At 47.0% G+C, this 11,352-nt stretch overlaps 1 protein-coding gene across 1 annotated transcript; it reads left to right on the top strand.

The window, feature by feature from the left end:
• Positions 1-431: 431 nt before the first annotated feature.
• Positions 432-1,186, top strand: LOC141725570 (scale keratin-like). The gene has a single exon (XM_074529464.1). It carries the CDS (start codon positions 432-434, stop codon positions 921-923), a length of 492 nt encoding a protein of 163 aa, XP_074385565.1. The 3' UTR covers positions 924-1,186.
• Positions 1,187-11,352: the final 10,166 nt, after the last annotated feature.

The following is an 11,352-nucleotide window of genomic DNA, read 5'->3' as shown; positions in this document are numbered from 1 at the left end:
ATTGGGATGAGTGGGAAGAGATGAAGCTACTGTAATTAAGTTCTCTATAAGCTCCATCTCATGCAAACCTGCTGAACCCAAATCTGAGTTTTCCTAATGACTCATCCAATGTCCTTGGACAAAGTCACTTTGCTCTCGCTGCTTTTGCTTCCCAGATTTCAGTTTAATGTGGAGAAATCATTCATAGTTTTCTGCAGGATGTTACAAGGGGCAAGGTTCTTAGGACATTTCCCACTTGCTCTTGTGAGTGGACACCCTTTAGAAAATTTTTGAAAAATTGTGAAAAAATTTTGAAAATGCTTTCTGAAGAAAAGAGAGCGCTGCGATTGCAAAGTACTCAGAACACTCTACTTGTTATTTTAATTTAAATTTCCTAATTTTGAACTCCTTGCCTTCTTTTTCAGCCTGTGTTGACCTCCAACCCCTACAAGATGTCCTGCTACGACCTGTACCCCTCCGCTGCCTGCGGCGCCCTCCGGCCCCAGCCCCTGGCTGACAGCGGGAACGAGCCGTGCGTCCGCCAGTGCCCCGACTCCACCACCGTGATCCAGCCTCCCGCCGTGGTGGTCACCTTCCCCGGCCCCATCCTCAGCTCCTTCCCGCAGGATTCCGTGGTGGGATCTGCTGGAGCTCCCGTCCTCGCCGCCTCTGGCACCTCCCTGGGCTATGGGGGTTATGGATCCCTGGGCTATGGGGGTCTCTATGGATATGGGGGTTACGGCTCTCTGGGCTATGGGGGTCTGTATGGATATGGGGGTTATGGATCCCTGGGCTATGGGGGTCTGTGGGGCTATGGGGGTCTGGGGTCCTGTGGGGGCTACCGGGGTCTGTATGGCTCTGGCAGACTCTTTGGCTCTGGCTATTGCAGCCCCTACTCCTCCTGGTACGGCCGCTACGGTCGCGGCTACTGGGGCTCCTGCTAAACCCTACGGAAACATCCCCAAGTAAGGAATCGCCAAAAACGGAGAGATACAATCCTGGCCCCAGAGGAGGTGTTGCGACCATGGCCACCCCACTCAAGTGGAGCTGGAAGCACACAACTCCTCCTTGATTCGTTCACCTTCTACTTGTTTTCTTCTGGGCTTTTTTCTTGACTGTGTGTGCGTAATATGTGGGATGAAAAAATAGTTTAGCTTCTTCTAAAATGCAACTTCACTGTCCGACTGGAAAAGAGCAACCCCGGAAGGAGTTGTCTGTGATCTGATGTTCTTCATACTCTGCAATGTTTTTCTGTGAACGCTTTTTTCTCATTAAAGTGATTCTGTTCTGCAAAAAAAAAAACCACAAGAATTTTTAGTTTCAATTTCTCTGGCTGTGGGTTTGCCACACTTCTCTCTGTACAGGGTGTGGGGAAATACAGATCCTTACAATAGGCTGAGGTTAAGACTTCAAAACCACCGGGAATGTCTTAGCTGGGAGTGAAGTCAGTCACTGTTCCTTGATGCAGATTTTGGGAGCAGGAATGATGACATTACAGAGTCATGGACTCATGGAAGGGGTTGGATTGAAAGGACCCCAAAGATCTTCTCCTTCCACCCCCCACCATGGGCAGGGACACCTCCTGCTAGACCAGGTTGCTCCAGCCTGGCATTGGACACTTCCAGGGAAGGGGCAACCAGAGATTCCCAGGAAAACCTGTGCCAGGGCCTATCCACCCTCACAAGGAAAGATTTCTTCCCAATATCCACCCCAAATTTGCCCTCTGTCAGTTTGGATCCATTCTCTCTTGTCCTGTTACTCCAGTTCCCAACGAGAAGTCCCTCTCCAGCTTCCCTGTAGATCCTGGAAGGTGGAATCTCACCCAAGCAAGAAGAAGGGTGGATTTGCTCACAGGTTAAGGCATTTTCTATGTTTTAATTTTTCCAGGTACCATTTTTCTATGTTCTCTCTGCTCCAACTTTTCTTGGTGGTGTGAATGAACCCTTGAAGGAGCTGTTTTTCTGTCAAAAGTCATCCAACACCTTACATTTCATGATTATTCAGAAAAATTTCAGATTTCAAAGCTCCACTCTGTGGCCCAGAAAACTTTTTTTAAAGATTTGTCAGGAAATTGATTTAACTTTTTGCCGAGGTTGTTCCTGAGGACAGAATTTAAGTATTTGAGGAAATATTTGAGTCAGAACATGTAGCTCAAAGAGATGAAAGCTTTACCTGGAAGAAATTCATACGGAAATTTAATTTTCCCTGTTTTTTTGGGCAGGACATTTATCTCCATGGTTTAGGGACAGGTTGGATGAACTCTGAGCCACCTGGGCCAGTGGGAGGTGTCCCTGCCTGTGGCAGGGTGTGGAATGAGATGAGCTTTAAGATCCCTCCCAACCCAAACTGTTGGGGAAGGGTGAAAATTTGACAAGAGCGCCTCACAGATATGTGTGCTGAGCAGAAAGATTTTTAAATGTAGAATCTGAAGAAGGAATGGAGATGGAAGCAAGTTTTGATATAGACAAAAAAGAATTGCTGAGCCAGTCTTACTGGATAACTGAGAAGGCAAAGGGTGTGTGAGTTAGAAGGGGATTTTATGACTTAGAACAAAGGATAAACCCACTCCAAACAAGAGGTTTTTACCAAGCAGAAAGATAGCAGAGACAAACAAGTCAGCAGAGGTTGTAAGTAGAAAAAAGGTCTCAGAATTTTCCACTGCAAGAAAACCGAAAAACAACTTCTAGCTTAAACTGTAATGTACTAACTTTTAGTGATTGGAGATCAGTAACATTAATATGGTAATTATAGCAGCTATGATAGGCTGTAGATAAAAGTTAAGGCATAGATTGGTTCTACTGTATTAAGATGCTCAGCAAAGAAAAATATATAATGCAATGTAGCCAAAACTAATTCACTATAAAATATATAATGCATTGTAACCAAAACTAAGGGTCTCCAGGCCTGGAGCTGACAGCTGTAGGCACAGGCTCTGTCATCCACAACCCTGGACTGCTGAAATGTCTTGGATGGAATAAACTGCATTTTGGAGAGCTGCCTGGAGTCCCCCCATTCCTCTTTTCAGCTCTTACACCAAACATTCCATGATTCCAGGATATTTTAGGTTATTACTGACACCTGCACAGCTGAGGCTTCTCCAAAGGCAAATAGCAATGGTGAGAACAGGAAAAAAGACCACCAGAACATGGCAACTTTGATTCAATAAAGTTTTATTGAAAGCAAGCAAAGCAATGCATTTGCAGAGTCTCCAAGAAGCAGGAAGCTCTTCTCCAGCCAAAGGCACATTCACATGTGGCTGATCCGGGGTTCTCTTCCAAATCCCAGATGTTGATGTGAACAAACAGGACCCACTTTGAGCCCTTTTGTTCCCTATTTACCCCAGACAACATAGAAATGGGGCGGGAGAAGCATTAAGGCAGAAGCTGAAAGAGCAGAAATCCAAAAGAGGCTGAACAGCTACAAATCTCCGTGGTGTTGAGATGGAGCAGCAGTAGTTCCAAGCTCTTTGGCTGTGAAACCATCACATTTCGTCTGTTGGCGAGACCTCTCTTGGGATTCTTCCTTTGGGTTTAGCAGGAGCCGCAGCTGCCACGGCGGTAGCGGCCGAAGCGGGAGGACCGAGAGCCGCAGGAGCCAAAGGATCTCCCAAAGCCATACAGACCCCGGTAACCCAGGGAGGAGCCCCCACAGGACCCCAGACCCCCAAAGCCCAGCGAGGAGCCTCCATAGCCCCACAGACCCCCATAGCCCCCAGAGCCGAATCCTCCATAGCCCCCAGAGCCAAATCCCCCATAACCCCCAGAGCCAAATCCCCCAAAGGCCCCGGAGGCCCCAGAGGCGGCGAGGACGGGAGCTCCAGCAGATCCCACCACGGAATCCTGCGGGAAGGAGCTGAGGATGGGGCCGGGGAAGGTGACCACCACGGCGGGAGGCTGGATCACGGTGGTGGAGTCGGGGCACTGGCGGACGCACGGCTCGTTCCCGCTGTCAGCCAGGGGCTGGGGCCGGAGGACGCCGCCGGCACCGATGAGGCCGGAGCCACCAAAGAGGCCGGAGCCACCGGAGAGGCCGGAGCCACCGGAGAGGCCAGAGCAACCAATGAGGCCAGAGCCACCCATGGAGCACAGGTCGTAGCAGGACATCTTGTAGGGATGGAGGTTAATCTGTGGAAAGTGTTAATTTGTATTAATTTTAAAGGAATAGCAAACTTCAGGCTGTGCTGAAGCAGTCCTAATGGTATCAGTAATAAATCTGGGAAGTAAATGCGTTTCCTCTTCTTGTTTTTCCTATGGCTGTGCTCTCCAAGCGACTCTTGACTTCACTGCAACACAGTCTGTACTCCTCAGTTGTATCTTTGAATTTCCAAACCAGATAATTTCATCAGCATTACATTACTCTTAGCTGATGATTTCTACTCAGATTTTATCTTTCCTGTTACAAACTCAGCAAAACACTGAGTTCTGTGGCTACCAAATGTAGCCACATATACAGGTTATTCATCTCCTAAAATACAGACAAAGAACCATTTGGTGTAGTAAATAATACAAGTTTGGCGCTCAGCACCACTCAGTGAATCTCTCTCTTAAAAGACATAGAGATAAATGAGAAATTAGGCACCAGATATCCTACAGAGCAGCAGCAGCCTGACCCCAACCAGATTTCTTGACTGGAAGCTCAGTTTAGGGAAGTTCGAGACAAAAATGTCTTACCTGGTTCACGAAGGCAGAACAGGTGAGAGAAGTGGATGGAAGGACCTGGTGCAGACGCCTTTTATAGAGCTCCCTGCTTGCCCACAGGGCACTGGGCACCTGATGCGCCAGCTCATAATTAGGTCCCAACCCCAAATTGCAGGCCACATAATTCCCCAAAGTGCTGAAATTATCTTTGCTTATTGCTGGTGCGCTCCAAACCCACACATAGCGTGAGCTGCACATTCCACCCCAGACCTCTATTGTCTCCAGGCTTTATGTGGTGAATTATTTTTTATGATCCCATTGCTTTCCTTAGCGTTAGGGGAGGAAATAAAGCTGACTTGATTTATTTATGAGTCCCTCATAATTAGGGTGATTGAAGGACACTCATGGTTTTGTCCAGGCAAAGGTCCCTGAGTGAGATCAACAGGAGACGCAGAGACAATGGAGCTTCGTTTAGGGACTCAAATGAGGACTGGGGACAAAGAACAAAGGGAAAAACTTTGGTTCTGTAGGCTCAGCATTTCTCCCTCCACCCACTCAAGGCAAGGCAAACACAACAGTCGGGAGCACCTTTGAATGGATTTTATGCCATAAAATGCTATCATGGAATGGTTTGGGTAAAAAAGGCTTTAAAGATCATCCAGGGGCACCTTCCATAGACCAGGGTGCTCCAAGCCTCGTCCATCCAGGCTTTGGACACTTCCAGAGATGGGGAATCCCTGGAATATCCTGTGCCAGGGTCTCCCCACCCTCACAGGGAGCAATTCCTGCCCGATATTCTATCTAAACCTCCTCTCTGTCAGTTTGAATCCAATCCCTCTTTTCCTGCCAATTCAGCCCTCAGAAGAAGTCTCTCCCCATGTTCCTTTGTAAACTCTCCTCTTGCTCTCTTTCAATCCCTGGAAACAGATAAATATTTCACCTGGCAGCCACAATTCCATGGAAATTGAGTTTTTTGAGTTGTTTTATCAAGCTTTCCTTTCCTTTCTCATGCTTTCTCCTCTTATTTTTACATGTTAGAGACACAACATTCTGTGTATTAAATAAAGAAAAATATATTTTATTCTTAAGGTCAAAGACAGGAAGGGCAATTTTATAAACCAAGAGCTGATTATGGGAGAAACCCAAGTGGCCTAAATTTATGCAATTTAATGAGATAATCTTATAATTGTGGGGTGTTTACACTCAGGCACAGATTTTATATAACTCTGAAAGAGTAGGAATAAGTCAGTAATGGATGTTCAAGAGGTGCTTGAAAATCCCTTGGAATGTTCTTGTAAAACTTCAACGTGAATTTTTTTTTCCAGGATAATGGCTCAGGAACTCCTCATGTGTATCTTCAGATTTGAAAAAGCTCATAATTTACAAATAATATGTGGTGTGAAGATAACCATGTGGGTGATTATGATAACGATGATAATGATAGAGTAGGAAGATCATGGTGCAAACAGAGAGAGAAACCTCAGCAAATCCAACATTTGCTTTTCCCAGCAGATTCTCACATTGTAATTGCTCTGTGCTGAAAGACACAACAAGGATGGCATTAGCTGCAAGATCCTCTCTGAAAACAAAAGGATTTTATTTCCACTACAGCTAAATTTGGGATTTCTCCAATATAGAATCATGGAATGGTTTAAAATTAGCAGGGACCTCAAAGACCCTCTTGTTCCAACCCCTGTCATGGACAGGGACAGCTTTGACTGTCCCAGGTTGATCCAAACCAGCCTTGAACACTTCCAGAGTTGGAACCATCTAGATAAAACATAAATTTGATTATTATTTCAATGTACTCTCTGATTATTTTGAGTTTTCCACTCTAATCCTTAAAATCATAAATATCTCTCCCTTCAGAACTAAACTCAGGTTTAAATTGTGGCTTAAGGGTTGGAAAAAACATAAGACTTTTCTGGATATTTGTGTCCCCAAACCATTCTAAGAGTTTCATTATTTTTGTAAATGTCTGAGCATAATTGTCTTATAAGACAGGACAAAAATATTTGCGTGTAAATATCTCAGTACACGGTGTCACCCCAGAAAACTGCCACGAATTCATGAATCATGTTTTAGGATGAAAGATGCACCAATTCCACCCATCAGAGTTCCGGATCAAAGGACCTCGCGTGACGTGAGGCGCCATTTGAAATCAAGAATCAACACAAAGAGTGGCAATTTCATCACTTTGAAGAGCAATCAATACAAAGAAATGTTCTGTGTCAACTAATGAGCTGCTGTGAGCCCTGAGGCAAGTCTGAACTGTATAAAAGCCGTCTCCACCTGGGGTTCTCCCAAACATCTTCCCTTCACTCGTTCTTCTCAACGACTTGGTAAGTCTGGAGCTGCTCTTTGCTGCTTCTGGAATTGCTCTTTGCTGCTTTTGGAATCTCTCTTGGCTCTACAATCCAGCCGGGGTGCTCTCTTCCATTGGGAACTCATAGGCAAAATTTTAGGTGAAGAGATAAACCTTGCAAAACCTTTACGGAAGGCTGCTCTCTGCTTTCGAGGCTGGAGTTCTGTTCCAAACCAAACCGAAAATTTCTTATTACAAAATTCCCTTGGATGTTGGGTTGCCTACACCAGTTGTATCCATAATGTGAAAGGTTCAATGTTTTTTCCTGTCCTCTGTTTGGTTAAATGGGCAACTGGAAATTATTTGGAAAGTTTAAATCTTCCTGTTTCACAGGGAAATGTTGAGTTTAGAGGCAAACCTGCCATTAGATGCAGTTTGTTCTATTCCAAATCAAGTGAAATGCTTTTAATTCAAGATAAATGGGCATGAACACCCCAAGAGACTGGCTTGGAGTAGGACAAAGAGAAGAACTGAGAACTGCTTAAAACGCTCTGTATTAGATTTATTTAAGATTAAAAGGGATCTTGGAGGGAACTTAAACAGCTGAAATGTGGAGCACTGGATTTCCCCAAGTTAATGAGGGCAAATGGTTTGGTGTGAGAAGTTTTCAAGAGTTTGTGGCCCAAAATCAAAATTCTGGGGTGTTGAGCTCATTGTAGGGACCTCAAAGCCCTGATTCAATGTTTGGAAATTTGGGACAATCATCTTTGCAATTCCCTTGTAATGGTCTCATCCAAGAAGCTACTGAGCAAATCTGAACCGACAATGAGTTATAATCCCTGTTTAGACAAGGATCAGCACAAAGGAGATCAGTGGGAATGAGGAGCCGGAGTCATGAAATCCTGAATAACAACAACACACTCTACTCCTGGAGCAGAGTCCCACTCCTTGTTGATCCCCTGACTCACCAAAGTGCCCCAGCAAATCATTTTTGTTCTTACAGTTTAAGAACAAATAATTGTTCTTATCCAATTTTCATCTTTAAGAGACATGGGGAAATTCCAGCGCTTCAAAGCTCTCCTGCCTGGGGAAAAGCAGCCAGCTCCAGAGTATTTTTCTCTTTGTAAATAACATCTTGTAATTGCTCCAATCAACTCTTGCAGATCAACCTCCACCCCTGCAAGATGTCCTGCTACGACCTGTGCTCCATGGGTGGCTCCGGCCTCATTGGTTGCTCCGGCCTCATGGGTGGCTCCGGCCTTATGGGTGGCTCCGGCCTCTTCGGTGGCTCCGGCCTCATCGGTGCCGGCGGCGTCCTCCGGCCCCAGCCCCTGGCTGACAGCGGGAACGAGCCGTGTGTCCGCCAGTGCCCCGACTCCACCACCGTGATCCAGCCTCCCGCCGTGGTGGTCACCTTCCCCGGCCCCATCCTCAGCTCCTTCCCGCAGGATTCCGTGGTGGGATCTGCTGGAGCTCCCGTCCTCGCCGCCTCTGGGGCCTCCGGGGCCTTTGGGGGATTTGGCTCTGGGGGTTATGGGGGATTTGGCTCTGGGGGCTATGGAGGATTCGGCTCTGGGAGCTATGGGGGTCTGTGGGGCTATGGAGGTTCCTCGCTGGGCTTTGGGGGTCTGGGGTCCTGTGGGGGCTCCTCCCTGGGTTACCGGGGTCTGTATGGCTTTGGGAGATCCTTTGGCTCCTGCGGCTCTCGGTCCTCCCGCTTCGGCCGCTACCGCCGTGGCAGCTGCGGCTCCTGCTAAACCCGAAGGAAAAATCCCTCAGCTCAGCAAACAACACCAGTGGATCCTCACCTGAGCTCCTGAGGATGGGGCAGAGCATCAGAACTTCACTTCAGACCATGGAGACAGAAGTCCTCTAGAAATTCTTCCTTTTGTTTCCTCCTTCCATTGTTCGGTCTCCTCTTCCCCGCCCCTTCCACTGGCCAAATGTGCGGCTCCACCATCCGCTGGCTTCTCCCTGAGACTGCTGCCTCCTGCCACAAGGCTGAGGGAGCAGCCCTAGTGAGGAACAACCTGCTTGTCTTTGCCTCCCGTGTCCTTGTCCAATGCCATCTTCCCTGCCCTTGCAATAAAAAATCCTGCATCCAACACCTGTCTTTGTGTTTTCTGAAAATTCAAGTTTTCCAGAGTGGGATTCCTCCCTGTCAGAGCCAGACTGAGATTCTTCAGGTCAGACTTGCAGCTGAGAGTCTTCTCTGCCTCACACTGATTATTCCACTTGTCAGAGTTCCAGTAGTTATTCCAACTTTTTCCATCCAGTTTGGTGCTGGGATAGGGAAATGTCATGTCCCCAAGGCTGCCAGAGCTCAAGGACAGTGGTCTCAGGCACAGGGTGGGATTCCTGGGGTGCCTGTGCAGGGCCAGGAGTTGGACTCAATTCCCGTGTGGCCCTTCCAACCCAGAATATTCCATAGTTTTTTTTTTTTAAGTTGTTAATTTAGTGCTGGAATTCCTTTTGATTTAACATCTTCCAGGCAATGTATTAGGAATCATCCAACTGCCTTCAAAGACAGAGCTAAAAAATACCGCCTGAAGTTCTGCCAAAGCACTTTCTGAAAAGGAATGATAGGAGGAAGGAGAACAAAGGGAAACAATTTTTGAGATAGGTATCTGATGAGCAAAGATGAGGCGCTACGTTCTCTTTTTTCGTTAATCACTGCCGTGATAAAGTTGCCTCGGGGAAGGTTTGGCTGAACCTGTCAACAGGTGAGGCAAAAAGAACATGGACTGATGCATTAGAGAGGATTTACCTCTTCCTTCACCGGGACTCTCTCAAAAGAAATTATCTTGATCTGTGTCAAGGAACAGCAAATCTCATTTTTTACGGGTAATTTCAATATTCTTCCTTGTATTGGACTGGATCTGTCAGATGGCTGTAAGTAATAAATTGAAATCGAAATACGTCCATGGTACCTGTGAATGCTGCTTTTATTTTCACAAAACAAGACTTAATTTTTATGGGTAAACAAACACTTATTTGAGAATATGTTCACTAAAAAAATCCACAGAATTGTTTAGGTTGGAAAAGAGCTCTGAGATCATCCAAGCTGGATCCCCACCTGGTCACCAAGCCCAACATCCAGGAGTTCCTTGGACATCTCAAGGGACGGGAATTCCAAAACTTCCTGAGCCCCTTCCAAGGTCTGACTGCCCTTTCCAGGAGGAAATTCCCATGTCCAACCTGAACATCCCCTACTGCATCTCCAAATCCCTCCCCTGGCATGTTCTCCTCTCTCTCCTTTCTTCATCCTTCCTGTCTCCTTTCCTCTCATCCAGCTCCTGGAACAACTTTCCAAAACGCCGATGCTTTTCCCTCCGTTTCTCTTCTGATCTTTGCTTCCACCCACAGCCACCAAGGGGTGCTTGGGTATAAATCATGAGCCCAGCCGAACACCTGAGCCGTGACTGCCAAATTTCACCTGATCCTCTCCGCCTGGCCGTGCCAGGCAGGGAGCAGCCTAATTAACTGTTGTGTCAGACAAGTGCTCAGCCCAAGATAACGCCCCAGAAGAAAGCCATTAGCACTTAGGGAGCAATGATTACACAGCTTTAATTTGGGCTGGATGTCTGCTCGGAGTGAGCTCATGTCTGATTGCCAAACCCAGCAAAGGGCTGACCTTTCTCTCAGTGTCTACTCAGGAGTTACGGGGTGGAGGGAGTTCACCCCATTCATTACTCAAGGATCCCTAAAAACCTCTAAATTATTCATCTCCGTTGCTGACATTGGCACATGCTTTGGGAGCCCTGATAACAGGAAGCTGAGTGGCGCTGAGCAGGAGGGAATCAGAGTTTCAGACTGGAAAAACGGGGTGGCTGAACTGCTGGGAGCAGCAGTAACGGAGTGACCATCATGGGACAGGGCAGAGCTGGGTAACTGCTGACTGTGGGGAAAGGAGATGGTGCAATGGCAAGGAAACTTTCCTGTGCCACCTTCCAGGAGCCACCTCAGCATCCCAGGAACCAGGAAAACTCCTACAACATCACTGAGTCCAATCTAGGACCGATCTCCCTGTTGTTAACCAGCCCAGGGCACTGAAGATCTCATGCAGTGGAACCATCTGAGCCAACATTGGTTTCAGTGACCATATTCCAAGCAGAGTCTCAGACCTCTCAATGGTTAAAATAATTTAATCACAGTGCATAAATAGAATTGCAGCACTAGATGGCGCCTCCAAGGAGGGACAAACAAAGGTCACGTTGGGATTTTGTACCCTCAAAGCCGGGAGACATCAGTTCCGGCTGTGATCATGAGTGTGCCAGAGGTCCCTGTGACCTTTACATGCTCTGGGGCGAACACACTGAAAACATGAAGTACCCAAGAGCCATTGTAACATAAGCAGAACTGTAAATCCAAGGGAAAGAGCACACCCAATTTCCCTTTCACTGGAAACATGCCCCTGCCTGTCTGACAGAC

Source organism: Zonotrichia albicollis, chromosome 30 (genome assembly GCF_047830755.1).
Source record: "Zonotrichia albicollis isolate bZonAlb1 chromosome 30, bZonAlb1.hap1, whole genome shotgun sequence".
Taxonomy (NCBI): domain Eukaryota; kingdom Metazoa; phylum Chordata; class Aves; order Passeriformes; family Passerellidae; genus Zonotrichia; species Zonotrichia albicollis.
Note: the sequence above shows the minus strand (reverse complement) of the source record. Positions and strands in the feature narration are given on the sequence as shown.

Coding starts and splice junctions, on each gene's coding strand:
- LOC141725570 (XM_074529464.1), top strand. CDS start 432: ATGTCCTGCTACGACCTGTACCCCTCCGCTGCCTGCGGCGCCCTCCGG.